Consider the following 19644-nt stretch of genomic DNA (forward strand, 5'->3'; position numbering starts at 1 on the left):
GTTGTTTTATCCAAAAGCCCACATAGGATTAGTTTAGGTCATTACAGCGATGTTAGCTCAAGTGCATCAGAACTGCTGATGAACGTATTTAAACAACCCAATTGTTGTACAAGCACAATTTATTCTAATGAAAGAGTTTCGGTTTCCCTTTATTTCTAATTGTGAGTGTGTCAGTCATGCTACTTACAAACACAATGGCAATGAATACTCAGGATTGCTGAGGTTAGACTAAATCAACAGGTTTAGTCGGGTCGAGCTGCCAACATGCTCACTGAGAGAACAACTTGATCATGTTCATATTTTATTCCTACTGCAACATGATCATCAACTAAACACTCCCCGAGTGTATTGTAATGTGAACGGCATGCAGCAATGTACAACATCCTGCCTATTTGTGTTCACGACCCCCTGCATGCATATTTATTTAATGCTGCTGTGGTGTTGAAGGTCTTCTCTGGATGTGTCTAAAAATGCTGCAGTTGCTTTAGCGTCGATTCATCTTTGTTATCTTGTGCTAATGCCGGAGCAGTTTGGCTTTGGTGGTGACGTAATTCATAGCAGTCTTCTCTGGTTTGGACCACTAGAGGATGCTCTTTACTTATGAATAACAGGCTCAGAAACAAGGGAGAGGAGAAGAAAGAGGAAGACATGTGCCTTTGGCTTCACTCGTAACATTAACAGATTTTTAAGCTTTCAGTTGCATGTAATATACATCCGTTTAAAATCCCTACATGCTATTCAGTCCACGGTTTGTTTTAGTGTCTTAACTTTAGATGGATGCTAAAAGTCCCTGAAGAAAATGTTAAATTTACACCGTGTGACCTCATGATTGAATGTCACAGTAAACGATGACATTAACGCATATATCGAGAAATCTGTCATGCAAGTAGAAAGAAATGTTTTTAAAAAAAAAGTGTTGGTGTAGATAGAATGTGTAATGATGTGAACATACATTTGTCCTTATGTAAACACATCGGAGAGAAAAAATAAATAACTCGGTTGTGTCGTCTTAAAGGGTTCCTTTTCCTGTAGTGTGTCGTATAGGTTTTTCTACAGAAGAGATGTAATACGTGTTTTTGACTTTATTTGCAGAGCTGATGTAAAACATGTATTTGAATTTGTTTTGTGGGAGGGAAAGCAGTGGTGAAAACGGAAGATGTTCCACCCTTTTTTTTCTCAGAACTTCTTTAATGTGTGAAGTCAATGTGTGAAGTCAACTTCCTGAATTGCAGTCTCCCCCTTGTTTTAAATAAAGAGAGAAATAGACAGAAAGTGAGAGAGAGAGAAAGAGAGAGAGAGGGAGGGAGATTATGGAATGCTGTGATGTCATCAGCCCAGTCACACACACACACACACACACACACACATACACACACAAAGACAAGGAGGACCCACGGCGCTCTGACTCTCAGCTTAGTTAGCATACTCTGCTGTGGAGCGGCTGTCTACATCCCACTGTGAGTACTTCAGCACATTCTACCCTTCTCTTACAACTCCCATTTGTCCTGTATCACGTACGCTCTCCGTTCCCTACACCCCTATCCTTGGGTTTCCTTCTTTGCATTGTGTCTGGTAATCTGTATTCCTCCAGTGTGATAGTTCTCAGTCTGAGACAAGCTTTCTTTCCCTCCAAGTGCTGCCTATGTGGTAGCCATTGTTTAACTCCCCACTGTGATTTGAGGAGTCCATTGCAATCCCCTTGTTAGAGAAAGCCGGCTCATGTGCTCCTGGGCTATGACCCTGTTGTGTTTTCTCTTAACAACCAGAAACTAGCTATGTTAAAATGGAGCCGCTATCTCGTGGGAGTTAAGGGGAGAAAGGAACATGGGTTTTGGGAAGGGATGTGTGGTGGGAAGGGGGAGGAGGGAAGAAAGAGGGGGGCACTGATGACAGAAGCAGTCCCATTCCTTAGCAATCTCCTCCCATTCTGGGCTACAGTCTCTGTCAGTTTAGGAACAGGGTTTGGGCTCTTCCGTGTTCATGAAGGGAGGGACAAGACAGTTGCCTTAAATACACTTTCCATAGGAATGAAAGAGAAAAAGTTTCCCTAAGGTTAGATCAAGAAACATAGAAGACATTGAAAAGTTTTAGAGTCTATAGGCTACAATGTAATCTTTCAAATGTTTGTTTCAAGTGCTCTCCGTTTGTTTTCTTTTTAGATTATCCAAAAGATGACCTCCACCTGTCACCACAACACAGAGCGGAAACAGGATGTTGTGTGTGTTTGAGTGAGTGTATGTGTGTAAGATTGTACCTCATGTACAAAAGCGTGTTTGTGAGGAAGAACATGCTCCTTAGTTCATGAAGAAGACTTTCATTAAGAGAGATTTTTAGGAGAAAGAAGCGGTGCAAGACTTCTTCTGATGACTATAAAACCAACACTCTCCACTTCAGAAAGCAGCTGGCCAAAGGACAGAGCCCCCTACCTCCTAAAGCTTTGTGGTACGAAGTTAACCCCACCATTCGACCGCCGACATGCTGCAGCAGATTTTAAAGGACATGTTCATCGACCCTGATATGCTGAACGCTCTAAATGAGGACCAGAAGAAGACGCTGTTCCTGAAGATGCGGCAGGAACAGGTACGGCGCTGGAAAGAACGGGAGGAGAAAGAAGGGGGGGACGCTGAGTGCAAGCAAAAAAAGCCAAAAAAAGGTAACGACACATCTCCACCACTTCACCTTAGTGAACCTCTCTTCTTTCTTCCTGTGTGCCCACCTCAACAGGGTGCAGCTTCGAGTGCACCGTGACACTTTTGAGCAAAACTTTTGAACAGAGAACTTTTTAAAGAATGTCAAAATGTTTGTATTACAGGTTGTGAATGACGTCCTTTGCTGCTGTAGCTCATGTTCCCCAACAGCTGTTTACCTGAAGTCCATTTGGCAAGTTTAACTATTCCCTGAAATACAAACTTGGGCTAACAAACACCAGCTGCTCCACATGAATGTGTATGTAGTGCAGTGTGACATGAGGACAGAAACCAAAGAGCACTTTAACTTCACCAACATGAAGCTCTATTTCTATCTGAAGTCCTAAACAATTACGGCAGACTGATGGTGTCGCTGGGTTAATGTTGACATCACACTCAATGAGGATGTTAACATTTACACAAGGGAAGTAAAGTAGATGTCAGGGTAAAATGATATTCACTCTGAGTGTGTGAGTGCTTTATTAATAGTTTTGAGTATGAGGCAGTGTGTTTATGCGTTGGCATGCACATCATTTCGATTTCAAGCTCTCACTTATATCATTTTGTTCCCAGTCACACCACACAAAGTGAGCCTAAGAGCGACCGATGACAAATATCCACTTGATCAGAGTTGTCCCTCATAACCGGAATTTGTGACCGAAACATAACCGGAAACTTGTGTTTAATGGAAACTAGATGCAGATGACGAGAAAAAAAACATGTGGGCGGGGATAACAGGCAATGTGGAAGTTACATTTGTTTTAATAGGAAGTGGCTTCTACTCAAAAGCAACAGTCAACAGTATACATGCAGCGATCAAACAAAAACAACCAGAAACTCAGGAGGCCGTGAGTTTGCCCTGAAACTGGTTTGACGTCTTCTGCAAAATCCTGTCTGTCTGCATTTTTCTCCACGGTGTCAGCAAGTACTAGTATGAGAAACGAGTGGTGTAAAAATAACACTGACGTAACAAATGTTGCTATTTTAATATTCCAAGGAAGGATTTTTATTGTAGATGATGAATCTAACTACAAAAAGTTCCCGGATGCCTACTTGCATTGAAGATAATAACTGATATTTCCAAATGAAATACTCATATTATGTTAATGGTAACCTACACATATGATATCAAACAAATCACCTTTTGTATGCTTTTGGTTAGTTCTGGTTATATTCTTTCCACCTTCTTACACTTGTTTTTAGCGTGTAATTCATTTGTATAAAAAGAAAGAAAATGCACGATAAATAATGTTAAAGATGAATGTGGCTAATATCCTTATTTAATTCTTTAAATTGTCTATCGATCTCACGAGAACAACATTATACAAAATGTATTTGTCATGTAGTGTAAATCAGATTTTGCGACCACCCTATATAAAACAACACAGCTGTTGCTAAACATCTTGTTTCAAAGTGACTTGAAGCCAATTAACACGCACTGAAGTTGGTGTGTTGACTCTGATTAATAGAGTAATGTGATCTTCCTTGTCTTGACTCACAACAAAGGTCTTACTATATACTGTGGCTCAGAGTGAGAGAACAGAGGCTTTTTCTATCTCTCAAGGACCAATGCAGCTGTCTTTAGGCTGGATGTAGACTGCAGGCTGAGACTCACACAACTGCTCTCCACACAGTCTGCAGAGGAAATGGTGGATAGTTGGTGTTTCTGTGTAAAAATAGGAAGTGAGTCAGTTCTCAATCCCTCACACAATTAGCAGGGAGCGAAACAGGAAGCGTGCAGGAAATGTATGTGTGTTGGAAAACAAAGAGAGTGTATCTAGCGAGCCTTGTGGGAGGGCTCGCATGCTAACTTTGTTTTTATGCAGATGATGAAGCCGGCGTCTCTCTAGGCTGGAGTTAACAGTGTCAGTCTACTTTCTCAATCATGGGACTGTTGCTGTTGTTAGGCTGGCTTTAGGGTTGTTTGTGTTTATGTATTCTGTCTCATGACTATGTGCTGGGCTGTTTGTATCCCTGCGTTTATGTTATGTATGCAAACTGGTGACATTCACATGAGGCAGACATGGCTCAGTGTAGAGCTTCTTACTTTGATCAGATAAGCTGTTCTTGAGATGTTGAAAAAGGATATCATAAATTGTTTTTGCACACTGTTTAGGACATTTGACAGTTATGTATTTATAAGAATCTGGTGATATGACATCCATCATGACACAGGGAAACAATTTTAAATATTGCTATATTTTGCGATACTGTAAGCAACGTGTGAGTACAAATATCACAGTAACATCCAACATCACAAAGGTGTTCCTGTTAACTATTAAATAATATAAATAATACAGTACAATGAAGGGTTTTAAGAATAGATGCAGTATCAGGGAACATAATGATCAACTCAAGTCTGACAATGTGTTCTTACACTCCTAATGGCAGCACATTAATCCTCCTAATGTGCTTTACTCAGCTGACAGGAATCATCTCGCCTGACAATGGTGTTGTGGTTGTAGCTGCCGGATGGCGCTGATAAATGTTTAGCCAGGTATTCTCTGACTGCTGTGTTTTCGTAGTCATCCTGGTATGCCCTGCCTCAATACGATATACAGGGCAGGCTGGCAAAACCAGTTCACTATGAACTATGTTCACTATGTTCTCCTGTGTTCAACCCAGCAAGCTGTCACCTTCTGAACCCACGTCAGATCCCTTGTCTCTTCAAGTCACTTCTGCATGCTCCCAAACAATAGTCACAAAGCAATCACATGGTATGAACGTGTGTGTCCTATTGTGTTTGAAAGCTTATGTGGATTCAATGTCCTCACATACAAAAAAGGAAGTGTAACACCAAATATCAGGTATGGATATTTTAGGGTTAGGAATTTGGAAAATCTGAATTATTTCATATTAGTGAATTAAAAAAGTTCAAGTTAGGCCTTTTTAAAACTAGATTTATACAAAAAAGGAGGGCAGTGCTGCTTCCCCCTGTCCCCTCTTCTTGAATCATCTATAGGTCCTCTCTTGTGTGTTTGCATTCTGCTGCCTTGCCCCCACCAGCTGTTGCTCCTGTCCATCTCTAACCAAAACAGCAGACTCAACTTATCAGAGACACTGGTGGTTGACAGTTTACTTCAGAATGAACAGAGCCAGAAGGGATTATCTGGGATATTTCATATTTTAAAAAGATTAATTGCTAATTTTCAGGTTTCATATTTGTATGTACTGTAGTGTCTCTCCTGTGACATGTTTACATGCTTTAATGTTCAAAAAGCTCTTTATTGTTCTCATACTGCCTGTGCTGCAGCACCCCTTTTCACCCTCTGTCTGAAACCAGAGCCCAGTCTACTCTGATTGGTTAGCGGGCTCTGTTATGATTGGTAAACTGCTTAGAAATGTCCCACCCCTTATTCTTTCATGTACATTGTTTTGGAGCGCTAGCCCATAGAAGAGTGAGTGTTACACATAGGGCTGCTCAATTAATCGTATTTTAATCACAATTACGATTATGGCTTGCAACGATTACGAAAACACCGTAATCTAAATAAAAGGATTATTTAAAAAAAATTATTATTACTTTTTTATTTTTTTCAAATACTTTTTCAGTTGAATTATACTTAAAGTTCAGGGTAATCAAGTGTTAAAAACATACTGTTCAACAAATAATTCTCCAATAAATGGATGTTTTCAAAGTAAATGGATAATCGTTTTTTTATAATCGTGATATAAATGATTGACCCAAATAATCGAGATTATTATTTTTGACATAATCGAGCAGCCCTAGTTACACAGTGATTTCATTATGTTATGGAAGTAAACAAAGGAGTCCAGTGTGTGGGAGAGAAACTTACATTTGGGATTCAAGCCTTTGCACAAAAATCTGTATAACACACTGCAGTAAAGGGAAACCCCCCAAAATGAATAAGGCTCCTTTTTAAAACTGGAAAAGTTTGGAGAAAGTGGTATTCTTAAAAAAGTTGATACAAATGTGCAACTTTTGGCCAATTGCTGAAAAGGACACATTATAAATCTTTCCATCATTTATGTCTGTTGGATTTGTGTGTTATTTCCTTCCATGACGTGGTCACACATTTTGTTTATTTGATCCTTCGTTGTAATTATTTTCTTATCAGCTCAGTGTTTTAATGGCCAATTAACCCACATTTTGTGTGTTTCCTCCAGCCAACAGTAAGAATGTGAGCTGGCTGCTCGGACGGGATGGAGACGTGGCGGTCCTTGTGATCGGGGAGTTGGATGAGCTGAGCTCCAAATTCATCTCCTCAGGATTCGTAGAAAAGAAGTCGCCAAGTCTACAGAACAATGCACAGTAATACACTTCTTTTTTTAAACACATACCAGACCATGATTTGATAGATTACAGCCAATGAATGATCTGTAACCAAAAAAACATATATTTAGTTTCAATTTGATATCCGGAAGTTTCTTTGGATACATTATCATGATACTACAGTATAAAGATAACACACATTCTGGTTAATAAGGAGGTATAACTTTGTCTGATTATGTTTTGCAGCCATCACAGTATCTTGAAGAGCAGAAAACCAACAGAACCTGTTAGGACTGAGAGAGAAAACCCCACCCCTAAAACACAACCTGGTATTTCGCTGGATTTAAAGGTGTGTACACTATATGTTTGTCTACGGCAAACAATTATGCTGTACTACTTTCCTTCTTCATGTAAAATGACTGATTAGCCTCTTTACTATTTAGTCAAACAAAACAACCTGATCAAGAAAAAAACATTATTTGTCTAAACTGTTCTTAAGACTAGTCGTTTTTGTCTCATTCCCTCAATGGAAGACTTTTTAATTCTCTTCTGTTACCTGACGTGCAGTTTGTGAAAACTAATCAATTAGCCTTTTTGAGCATCACTTTTCAATTATTCCTCCTCATACATTTTTATTTAAGCTTCTTTTCTGTGTGAAAACAAGCCCTCACTGTGCATAATTTCCAAGGTGGTGATATTTTATGTGTGCACTAGGAGGTGTGTGAGGTGTTGATTTTGTGTGTGTGTGTGTGTGTGTGTGTGTGTAATGGGGGGGGTAGGCTCCTTTTATTCACACTATCTTATAAAGAAATGCGCTGTGTTGTCATGGCAACCTTGCACACACTCACTCAGTCAGAGCGAGCCAGGCGGACGGTCTCATCTGGCCTGACCACGATTCATTCAACCACTCAGTAATTTTTTCCTGCCGCTTACCCCACCCACTGCACAGATATGTTCCAGTTACGTATGCAATCATTCTTCTAACTCTTATTTAACTCTGGAAACTCTGTTCTTCCCTGCTCCCTGAAGTACTGAACTGACTCAAAGTTAAGGAGGATGACGTGTGGCCTCTAGTATCATCTAACATGGCACTGTCTCTCCCAACAGGGGAAGTGTGGGGAGTCGAGCCCGCTACTCCCTCTGCCGGTGAGTGGGAGCTCCTCGTCTGCTACAATTTGAGCTCTGTGCTTGCATCATGGCCTGTAACACTTGTGTAATGTCTTTGTTAAACCCACAGGTGTCAGTGAGTGAGCATCCTTCACCTCCAGCTGCAGAAAAGGTATTTTCAAACTAAAGAGTGTTTTAATAGTCTAGTTGGTAGAAGGGGGTATCATGCACCCCCCTGAAATATACTTCTAATCAGCTTTTCTAGATTGGAAAAATTGTGTAGAAAACGATTAGCTATGTTAAAAAGTTGGCAAATTGTCCCACGTATATTTTTTCGCAAATTAGTGTTTATTTACCCTATTTCACTCTTTTTACACCTTTCACTATATCTCAGCCATTATTGCAGATAACTGAACAAATAAGGTGTCCAGATCCATGTTTTGAGGGTCAAGGAACACAATAAAACTATTCTTAAAGTGATCACATGTGTCTGTGGCATGCTATTATGCTAATTAGTGCCGCCATTACAAGAAAATAGAATATAAAGGTTGCTGCAATCCAGTTATAGAATTTGGATAATATACTTCTTATAGTATAGTTTATAAAGCAAAGAGCAACTTATGTTCTGGTGTCAAGTTCACTCAAAGAGACACTCTTATTACTTTTTTAATTTTATTATGCATGCTTAGGTAACATTAAGCTGTCTTTGGCTCTTTTCTGCCGTAACAATGTAAATGTCTCCTCTGTCGGACTAATAAGGGGATTCTGACTCTGATTGAAACCCAGTCTCACAGATCACAGCAAGGTTTGATTGATTAACAATCCTCTCTTTTGAGACGTGTCTTTCTTCTACATGGCAGTCCCACCCCTTGTGAGTAACAGGAAATGGTGGTTAGTAGGCCAGCTGTCCCCGCACTCCCAGCCTCTCTTCAGATCAGCTTTCTCCCAGCATTCTGCCTCTCTTTTCCCCCCCCCTCTCGCCTGGGCTGCCGCACCCCTCACAGCCCTCTCTCCGGGGAACAGCTGAACTGAACTCTCCTCCCTCTGGCTCCATCATCGCTCCAGCCTTGGGTTGTCCGAGGAGTGTGCTCTCCATCTCTCCCTGGCTTTCTTTCTCTTTTATGTGTTTTTATATGCAGGCAAGTGTGTGTGTGTACGGTGTGTACAGCTGAATCACAGAGGCAAGGCGGGATTTCCGGACTGCCCTAGAACAGATGGTTGATGAACTTGATCGGGGAATTAAAAAGCCATGAGAGAGCGAATGCGTCAGTCGCAGATGGACGGGATTGTGGGATAGTCTCTCGAGGTTTGGGCGCGTGAGCTCCCCTCTGTTCTCTGTTTTCCCCTCCTCTCTGCCATGGAAGGAGACGTCTCTCCCTCACTTCCTATATCTGCACCAGACTGCTAGAGGCCTAAACTCATCCCTGAGCAAGAATGCTGATGTGGCAGTGAGCACCCACACCTGTCTGACAGCCTCCCTTTCCAAGATGCATTATCCTGTCGAACGTCTTGTTTGTAGGTAGAGTGATTTGTTTCTGGAAGCAGGAAGGGGGTGTTTCAGTGCTGCAGATGTATTCTGTTGGTGAGAGCCCCGCTGCAGGTTTTCTCCGGTTGATTTAGTGAGGGGAGGAGCCAGAGAGAGGAGGAGAGAGTGATTGTTGATTAAGGGGGCGTAAGATCAGGCCGGAAGATTAGCGAGGTTGCTTGATTTCCAAGTCACCTTATAATTTTCTCCCACAAATAATCTTAATCAGCGGTTATAGTTCTGTGTGTCTCAGCGCAGTCATTGGAGAACGGTAATTTGGTGAATCGTTTATCCAATGATTTAATCAAACTTGACAGTAATTCCACTGTATGTGAATAAGCTGTCAACACTAATCGCGCTCTCCTGTCCTCTTTTGTCACTCTTCCCTCTGCAGCCCGAGCTGGAGTCAGCCAGTGCGACTGAGGAGAAGTCGGCTCCGCAGCTCTCCATCTGCTCCAGGCCTCCCATGAGAGCCAGCCCTGTCAACGTGAGACCAGCTTCTGCAAATGCTGCACCAGGCTCTGTCAGCCCGAGACTCTGCCTCGCAAATCTGAAGCTGGCCACCGCCGCAGTGTCCCCTTCCCCCGGCAGCAGCACTGTCAAAACAGACTCTGGCTCCACCAAAGGGGGGCTGCACCCACAGGAACCTCAGAAACCGAATGAGTCACAGGGTGGGAAAGGTGAGTGAGCAAAGCGTCACGAGGAAGGGAACACGATGGGGCTGATGTCAAATGAAATAAAATCTCCCTCTATGTTCTTTTTAATCTGGAATTGTTTTCCAGTCAATGCAATCTTTTACTTGTTTACACCAATAGCAACGACCTTAAAGAGGCCCTGTTGTGCTTTTTGGGGGGTTTCCCTTTCCTGTAGTTTATATACGTTTCATTTAAATGGTCTGTAAATCCTGAAGTTCTCTCCAGAGGGATTGTCTCTCCCCCACAGTCCCCCCCCTGCCTGAAACCCCTACTTTGTCTCTTAAGTTGATTTCTGTAAGAGTGAGTGTTGCATAGTCACATCACCATGCACTCACTCTTCTATTGGCTGGCGCTCCAACAAGTTGTAAGTGATATGCTGAAGAAAAAAAGGGCCTGGACACCTTTTTTAAGCGATTGACCAATCACAACAGAGCTGGCCAACTAACCAATCAGAGCAGATTGGGCTCTGGTTTCAGACAGAGGGTGAAAAGTGGCGCTGCAGCACAGGCAGTATGAGAAAAAGAAAGGGCTTTTTGAACATTAAAGCATGGAGACGTGTCACAGTAGAGGCACTACATACTAATATGAACCTGAAAATTAGCATGATGGGGCCCCTTTAAGAATAGCTGGTGTCATCATGGACACTGCTAATAGAAACATCTATTACATTAGGATAAGGATAGGATATAGAATCAGAAAGGATTAAGATAGTCTCTTAGCTATGAAAGACTGGACACGGATGTGAGTTGAACATTTACTCAAGTTTGCATTCAACACAAACCACTGGTTTAACAAGAAAACCATTTTTCCTACTGCTCCTTCTCTGTGAGCAATAATGGCTGCGGAGAGCTGAGCAGTCTGAACCAAAGTCCTTACTAGATAGGTTTCTCAGTGCTGCGGCACGTAGGAAGGATTTATTTCTCCGAACCCAAAGTGCTCGCCAAATAGTGCCTCAGCCCGCTGGAATCTTTATGTACTGGCAGAGTAAAAAGAGGCCTGCCCAGAGGGGGAAAAGCTTCTGTGACTGGGATTTGTGACATCGTACTGCATCGCCCCCACACACCTGCTTCTTTGGTAGCTTCTCTATTGTCAGTTAGCATGGAAATTGTCAATAAACACTCTTGCTTGGTTGAGGTGCCAAGATCAAGGCAAGGGATACAAAGGACAGACTGCTATAAGATGGGACAATAGTCCTTCAGATCAATATTACAGGATTAAGGATTCAATGTGGGCTGAAAGGAGCATGAGCAAAAGAGCCATGTGTTTTTTATAGTTATAATATGAATCTCCTATTTCTCCTCTGCTTTTCAGTTATTTGGCATAGTTAGTACGCAGCTTGTATCCCAGAACAATAATAGAATGAACACTGCATTCACTTAATATCAAATTGTATATCATCATAGTTTTACGAAAGTTCAATATGAGGGGTACTACTTTTTGAAGAAGAGTATGTTCGCTTACATTCATCAGAGCGTTAAATAATATCTTTATATTTTAGTAGATTGCACACAAGAGTATATATATTATCATCATTACACCGGTTGAAGCAGGTAACTTTGTCTTCGGGGACAGTGGTGGCAAAACGGACCAACTCCATGCATTACATTAAACTGGTGATCCCATTTCACCCAGTTTTTCACAAACCAGTGGGAAAACTGACTTTTTTCCTCTCTCTTTGTGTGTATCGTGGTCTATATTTCTTGCGTATCCCCGCCTTTTTCCCATGCAGTTGCTCTTAGTTTAGAGTCAGAATTGTTTTCTTTATTACAGATATATAAAGCCTCGATATGGTCATTATTCTTACAGCATGTTGTGCACATTACTTCTAGTTTATTTTTGTGATTCCCAGACTTCCTGTCTGAGCACAGCAACCAATTTCATGAATTGACCAAACACTCATTCACCATACAGTGACCCAGTTATTTAGAAACATGAGGACCGTTGGCTAAGGGGTGAACTTAGCACCATCCAGTGGAAAACAGTGATACTGAATAGAAACACTCCAATTGGATAGAGAACATGATATCCATAGGGTCCCTCTGCTGGAAAAATGCACATCCTACAGCCCACTGCAAACACACGCAACTGTTCTTGGAGGCTATGGGAAAACACAAGTACAGCTTGTACTCTGTGGGAAAGGTGTCACTCTGGTTAAGAGTCAAAACTAGCATTGCCTCATTGGCTCAATATCATGCTTTAGAAGAATTGGGAGGGATGAAACCCTCTTTAATGGTCACACATGCAGAGCACACAGCACACAGTGAAATGTGTTCTCATCCTAGTACCAGGAGTCTAGTACTAGGAGCAGTGGGCAGCTATTGTACAGCGCCCGGGGAGTGAGGGGGGAAGGTGGGTGTCCGGTGCCTTGCTCAAGGGCACCATGGCAGGGCAGGAGGGGAACTGGGACCTCTCCAAGTAGCAGTCCACACTCCATCTTTTAGGTCTGGTCGGGGACTTGAACCGGCGACCCTACAGCTCCCAGTCAAAGCCCCTTTGAAGTGGCTCAGTCAGAACCACTGAGGGACATTGGCTGGTTTAATAATGGCACATTTACACTGCAGGCCTCGCTCGGTTTGGTTAGGCCTTATTAGACCCGGCTCACTTTAATGCTGCGCTCACATTACAGTTTAGGAACTGGGGTAGTTACTATAGTAACGCAGTGTAGGCGGGGCAATCGGCTTTTTGGCGGGCGGAGCGACGCTGCATACAACTGCCGTGACGTCATCTTCAATGCGACACAACTCACAAAACACACAACAACAATGGAGGATGTGGAAGCCATCGTGTCCTTGCTTCTTGGTATGTGGTTTTCTCTTCTTAGGTTCACTGTTTTCAAAAATGCTGCAAGGTTCACCGTTTTCAAAAATGCTGCAAGCGTCCCTTAATATATGCGACACTAGGGATTAAGTCGCGCGAGAATTGTGACGATTCTCTCTGACCAATCAGCAGTCGTCACTAGTTTAGCATATTCCGCCCGGTTGTCTGCCCCGCTTGTTGGATTCGATAGAACCACGATTTATTCGGGCCAGAAAAAAGGTGAAAAAGTAGCCCCGGGCCAAAACTAGGCCAAGTGGAAGCGCAACGGGCTCGGCACGCTTAAAGCGAGCTCCGCGCTGCAGTGTGAATGCGCCTTAAGGTAGTTTCAAATTAACGCTGTATTAGAAAGGAATTGACACGTTATCATTTTCCTTCAGATCACTTCCTTCAGAAAACATACCACAGCAGCTAGCATGTTTTCTAACATTGCAATCCTCAAACTTTCTTCCTCTCTTTAGTTTTCATTTTTGAACATTTCTGGCACTTTTTTTGTAGATTTTGGAGGCCGGGCAAAACTCTACAAAAGCCAGACAGAAGAGCGCTACCAAGCTCCTAATATTATCCAGAAGAGGCGTTATTCTGGAAGTATTTATGAAATCATGTTTGCTTAGTTTGGCTGAACGTACAGTTGAACAATCAAATAGTGAATTTCTGCTCCTAACACACGTACAGAGAGCTCAGCGCTGATCTGTCGATTGAATCAGGAAAATTTTTCAGACAACTGAAATGACTAAAACCTGCAAAGAATGAAGAAACACAAATATATAATTCCAATGAATCATTGTTGCACCGGCGTGTTTATGTGTGCGTGCACCCACATAGGTGGCTGGATATGACACCAGTGGGCAAAACCAGGGCAATGAATAACAGAGAGATGAAGGGAGTGGAAAGGGAAAGGAACAGCTGGTGTGGTGGGAGTTGAGGTGGGCTGAACACTGCTGGATAAATGTGTCTTGACTGTGGACAGAGAATACTGACAGGGTGTCTGTCCTTGACAATGGCAGGATGCTTGTTCAAAACGAGGAGGAGGCCGATTAGGATAGGGCTCATGCCTCGGCTGTTTTCTTTTGAATGTGGTAATGACAAGGATTCCTGCATCCTGCGAGGAGAGACGGTGTCCCACACAACAGTTGGAAAATATGAATTTAATAATTAATATGATGGTTGCCATAGTACAACGTTTGGAAATGTAGTTTTATGAGATTGAATGAACAATTGATTCAATAAAGCACGTAAGAGTTACGTTTTGGTTATTGTCATCACCGTCAAATATCAGGAAAGAGTTTTATGATGGTAGATAGAATAGAGTTTTGAAAAAGGATTGTGTTTTGATGACAGTCAGGTCAACGTTTAAATAGTCAAATATGGTATTACAAAACGGCATCATAGAAACACTTTAACCAAAGATATTTTAAGCGCAGTGTTTATTTACTTTATCTCTCTACTTCACTATTTGGCTTTTCAGCGTTACATGTCATGAAGTGTTTACTATGCGGTCAATGTTGACCTAATGAACTGCAAACTCCCTCAGGAGGAAACATAATAGATTTTTTTTCCCAGCCCACATGAAATGTATTTGAACCAATCTACTCATTCAGAAACACCTTGGTGCTTTTCCATTCTAATCTGAAAATGAGAGCCCAATTGACCATTTTAAGCTTTGTCTAAAGTTAAGTGTCATCTGCATGAAAGTGAATCCACGTATTATAGTTCATACTTCAGATAACAGGGGTCAGTCTAAGTATGTTTGTGTCATATAATATTTGCATATATGCGTGAATACGAAAGTATCAATCTCAAGCAGCTGGCGGTATGTGTTCATATGTGTGTGTGCGTGCGTTCATCTTTAGAAACCTTTCGTTTGTCTGTCTGTCGGTCGGCTTTCCTCTCCTCTCTCTTCACCTTCAGAGGGAAGGACACACATTCCAGCGCTGCTTCCCGAGTCTAGCCCTGGGCGACGCTCAGCCAGAGCTGATAAGTGACAGGGGCCCCAGCCCCCACACAGGAGGGCCCCCCCCCCCCTCGCTTCAACACACACACACACACACACACACACACACACACACCTCCTTTCCTCCCTGCCCTTCAGTCCACAGACATGCTGCTCGGGAATTCTGCCCTCTGCCCCACTTCAGCCCCCCCACCCCCTCGTCCGAGCGCCGCCCCCCCCCCCCCCCCCTCCTGTCTTTCTGCCAGAGACGTGGAGGTCTTTAAAGAGATAGATTGGTCTTTAATTTTTGGTGCTAGCCTGGTCAGTGACACTGCTTCCCGCCCCCACCTCCTTTGTCTCCCTGTACATTTACGAGCTGGACTGAGATGTGAGGAGTGGCGCTTGAAGGCTCAAACGGGAGATTAATCAATCTTGACGAGTGATTTAATGCAGAGATTCTCTTTCATTTTAATAGGTGTTTTCGCAGGTAGCTTTAATGACTGTTTCCGCTGACAGGGCTAAGAGTGCAGCTGCTTGGGAGAGTTTCAGGCAGAAAGGCGTGGGGTTTGAGCAGTTTTGGGTGTGTTAAGACAGGTTCGTCAGGTTACCTGTGGGAGGGTATGAGGTTTTGCTTCAAGAAATACTCTGATTATAAACAGTATCATTTATATACAAATCTCTGTATATAAATGTGTTATTTATCCACAGTCCAATGACAATAACACCAATCCTCCCTCTGCTTCACTTTCTGTCCCTCCATTAAGCATTCCTCTCAGACCTGCACCAAGGCTCTGAGCTAAAAAAAACCTCTCTGACCACGAGTGTGTATGTGCCTCTGCGTATCTCCACGAGTGTGTATGTGCCTCTGCGTATCTCCACGAGTGTGTGTGTGTGTGTGTGTGTGTCTGCGTATGAGCTCAGTGCGTGCCTGAATGTGTGTCAGCCTCAATTGCTGGAGCCTATCCAAGGTTTCCGTGGTGACCACACAACACAACGAGACAATCAGAGGCAAGCCCACGCAGCGCGGCGAGAGGACATTAACACAGGAACTGCGGGTCATGGGGCAGAGGAAGGCAGGGCAAGACAGGGGGAGATGAAGAGGAAGGTGGAGGGAGGTGTTAAAGCCACAGGGGGAAGGAGAGAGAGAGAGAGAGACTGAGAGTGAGGAGAGCAAGGAAAGTAAACAACAATAAACAATAACACAAGCTTCAAGGCAACTTTAGGTCTTCCGTGCACTCTCATGGCTACAAGACATCAAGAGCTTTAAAGGTTTCCTGGCCCCAGGTGTGTGTGTGTGTGTGTGTGTGTGTGTGTGTGTGTGTGTGTGTGTGTGTGTGTGTGTGTGTGTGTGTGTGTGTGTGTGTGTGTGTGTGTGTGTGTGTGTGTGTGTGTGTGTGTGTGTGTGTGTGTGTGTGTGTGTGTGTGTGTGTGTGTGTGTGTGTGTGTTGTGTGTGTGTGTGTGTGTGTGGTCAGAGATGGCTGCATGCGTGACTGAACCCAATGAGCAGGAGGACTGTGCCTGTGTCTCTCTTTCTGTGTGTGTGAGTGAGCATGCTCGGACCTGAGTGTAACATGAGAATGTGTGTGTTTAAAATTCAACTTTTATAAACTGTGTGAACGCTTGTGCGTGTTTTCACTTTGTCTGTGTGTGACTATGAGTGTGCGTGTGTAGCCGTGCACGCGGGCGCTCTCACATATCTCTGTCCCCCGGGGATGACGCTAAAAATATGTGGCTCCTCAAGCCTTCTGGTGTCTGAGCAGCGTCTGTCTGCTCTCCATTGCCGTCCCTGTGGCCCTCCCTCCCTCCCTCCGTTACTCCTGTTCCCTCCATTCCTCCCTCAATTACACCCTCTTCCAAACACAGTACCTCAGAAAGCACACACACACACACACACACACACACACACACACACACCAGCTACACCCAGCTGTGTCCCTGTACACTTCCACTGAGGATGACCTCTGCTCAGCCTGAGTGGGATAAAGGGAGACGAATGAAAAGCAGCAAAAAAGCAGGTAGTAAAGAGCGAGGAGAAATGTAGGCGCTGTTTTTACAGAGAGGAAATTATCGGGTGATGTGGGAACACTTCATTCCTGTTTTTGCAACAACAGCGTACATGTGCTGAGGGAAACTCATGGTTTATCGGTTTTAAACTCCTTTTCACCTGGATTTCTTATTCTTATTCTCCCAAAGGTCGTGTGTTTCCATCTGCAGCTACGCTCTGCTGTAGAGTACAGTCCCTTTGAGACAGTCCAAAAAATCATCCCAGCACATTCAAGAGAAAAACTGAGAGAAAATGCTAATGAAGCAATCGCTTTGTACTAAAATCCCTCCCAGGAAGTTAAAAAATAAAGTGTTATTCTGGAGGAAGAAACGGAAAATACACTTAAGAAACAAAGATTAAAATATATTCATACGATTTTTGAATGAAAGGTTCTGAAAATTGTGTTTTGGAATGAATTTTTTGTAATAAGCCAATTTTGAAAAAAAATGAAGGGGCCCTATTCTGCTCATTTACAGGTTCTTATTTGTATTTAGTGTCTCTACTCTGACATGTCTCCATGCTTCAATGTTCAAAAAGGTCTTTATTTCTCTCATACTGCCTGTGCTGCAGCACTCTTTTCACCCTCTGTCTGAAACCAGAGCCCAGTCTGCTCTGATTGGTTGGCTGGTCGGCTCTGGTTTGATTGGTCAACCGCTTAGAGACCTGCCCCTTAGCCTATCACATACAATAAAGGCTTCTCAATTCTCTAATTTCCCCTCCTCGACTCCTATCCTTGTGAGGAGGCGAAGCAGCAGGCGTTAAGAGAAATGAGAAATCCTCTGAGCGGTCATTTTAAAGAGACGTCTATTAATGATGACAGGAGGCACAGCAGCCCTCTGTCTGATGGACAGATGTGTTCATGACAACTTATATATTTACTTTTAATTCATTCACAGTGCGGTATAATGAGACAATAACAGGCTACAGATGCGGACATTTATATAAATATATACAATTTCAGAATCACTTATGAGAGCACTCTCATAATAACACAATCAAGGGGGGGGGAGTGTGTGGGAGTGAATCTCCCTCTGGAGAGAATTTGGGGATTTTAGCCTTGGCAGACCATTTACATGCACACAAATCTATATAACAAACTACAGGAAAGGGAAAACCACAAAAAGCAGAAGCTTGAGCGGAAAAAATGCTTTCCTATTTAAAAAAAAATAAAAACAATGTAGGTGTACTAATCACTTCTCTGTGCATGAGTCAGAATGTCACCCATGGAGTTGTTTTTTTAGATTTTTGTTTAATCTCTCCCTCTCTTTTTTCAGATCTAGGTGCATCAGAACCGTCTAAGAGGGCTGCCCCGGTGGGGGCCGGGTCGTCGGGGGGGGCTGCAACCTGCGCAGGGCGCGGCCGGGTGGCTCAGCTGATGAAATCATTCAGCACCGAAAGCACTACACCCCCCGCAAAGAACCCCCCTCGCGGCATCAAGCCTACTCTCCCCACCAAGCCAAGCCACTTGCGTCTAACGACCACACCTACTGTCAGGTAATCCTCACACACTGATGCACAGGCGACAGCTGAATCCCACAGATTCAAACAAAGCCACACTGGACGATGTCGGACCCCCAACATGGAGCCTCAGCCAGTGGGATAATGGGATAGAGAACTCCAAATATAAATTAAAAAAGAAGAAACTGGCAATGTCTCCATCACCCTAAAGCACAGCAATGGAAATGCTTGAATGTAATGGTTTTCTTTTCTTTTGGATGCTGCAGTACTGTAAACACTCTTTGTGGGAAAGAAATTCCAAAGCAATTATTTGCAATGTATTTTTCCAGGGAAATGACTATCACCTGTATTCACACGTCGATGCTTTCCACTTGGTGTAAAATGTGGGAAAAATATTTTTTTTTGTAAAATACACAAATCCTTTACAATATTGTTTACCAATGACATTTTCGACCGCTTATGAGTCAGGTTGAGCTCATATAGAGACACAGGACAAAAGATAAGGCATGGGCAGACATAATGGGGTGGAATATGGCACAGTAGGGTCCTCCTTCATGTGGCTGTCTCCTCTTTGGGAATACTGCAGGGTTGTTTATTTGTCACAATGCAATGTATGTGTCCCTGTGCCACCTGGCTGCGACCTGTTGTGGACCAATGACAGTGCCAAATGCCTCGTCTGTCAATCCCATTGGATCATGTTAGACAGTCGCTGCCAAATAATCCTGCTCGGTGTTACTCTTTTGCAATTTTTTCAGTACTATTTTGGAGATGTTTGGTTGTACTTTTTCCTTTTTACATTTTCTATAGGGAGAAAGACGTTTTGTAATGGAATATTTAACATTACTACAATGCTCACTTGTACAATGAGATCATTTTTATCTTTGACGTCAAGTTGTATGGTGCAATCAAAGAAACAATAAAATTGTGTAACTTGTACACCTTGAATCTTTTGTTTTGTATTATTTTGTCTCTGTATGTAGCTTCAATCCTCATCATTCTAAACTGAGATAAAAAATGTTTTTAACTAATTGAGAAACTTTGATTAGAAAGCAAAACCACAACAATCACAAACGGCATCAAAAACATGTGCATGCTTCACAAGGGCCAGTATTTAATAAAATGTTTAGCAGGGCCACACATGTTTCT

The 19644-nt window shown here is 42.8% G+C and overlaps 1 protein-coding gene across 2 annotated transcripts; it reads left to right on the forward strand.

Annotated features, from left to right (window-relative positions):
* The first annotated feature begins 1321 nt into the window (after positions 1-1321).
* On the forward strand, positions 1322-19443 carry LOC307020754 (uncharacterized protein). 2 transcript variants are annotated; one of them, XM_079652287.1, is made up of 8 exons: positions 1322-1457; positions 2160-2653; positions 6816-6960; positions 7168-7270; positions 8029-8067; positions 8159-8200; positions 9948-10233; positions 18315-19443. In XM_079652287.1, exons 2-8 carry the CDS (start codon positions 2476-2478, stop codon positions 18536-18538), a joined length of 1017 nt encoding a protein of 338 aa, XP_079508413.1. In that variant the 5' UTR covers positions 1322-1457; positions 2160-2475; the 3' UTR covers positions 18539-19443. The 2 variants fall into 2 exon arrangements, with proteins under 2 accessions (XP_079508413.1, XP_079508414.1); XM_079652288.1 differs by lacking the exon at positions 1322-1457 and adding an exon at positions 1921-2052.
* Positions 19444-19644: the final 201 nt, after the last annotated feature.

This window comes from Notothenia rossii, assembly GCF_949606895.1.
Source record: "Notothenia rossii genome assembly, chromosome: 9".
Classification (NCBI taxonomy): domain Eukaryota; kingdom Metazoa; phylum Chordata; class Actinopteri; order Perciformes; family Nototheniidae; genus Notothenia; species Notothenia rossii.

Coding starts and splice junctions, on each gene's coding strand:
- LOC307020754 (XM_079652287.1), top strand. CDS start 2,476: ATGCTGCAGCAGATTTTAAAGGACATGTTCATCGACCCTGATATGCTG. Junction 6,961..7,167: donor AGTCTACAGAACAATGCACA/GTAATACACTTC, acceptor TATGTTTTGCAG/CCATCACAGTATCTTGAAGA. Junction 8,201..9,947: donor CACCTCCAGCTGCAGAAAAG/GTATTTTCAAAC, acceptor TTCCCTCTGCAG/CCCGAGCTGGAGTCAGCCAG.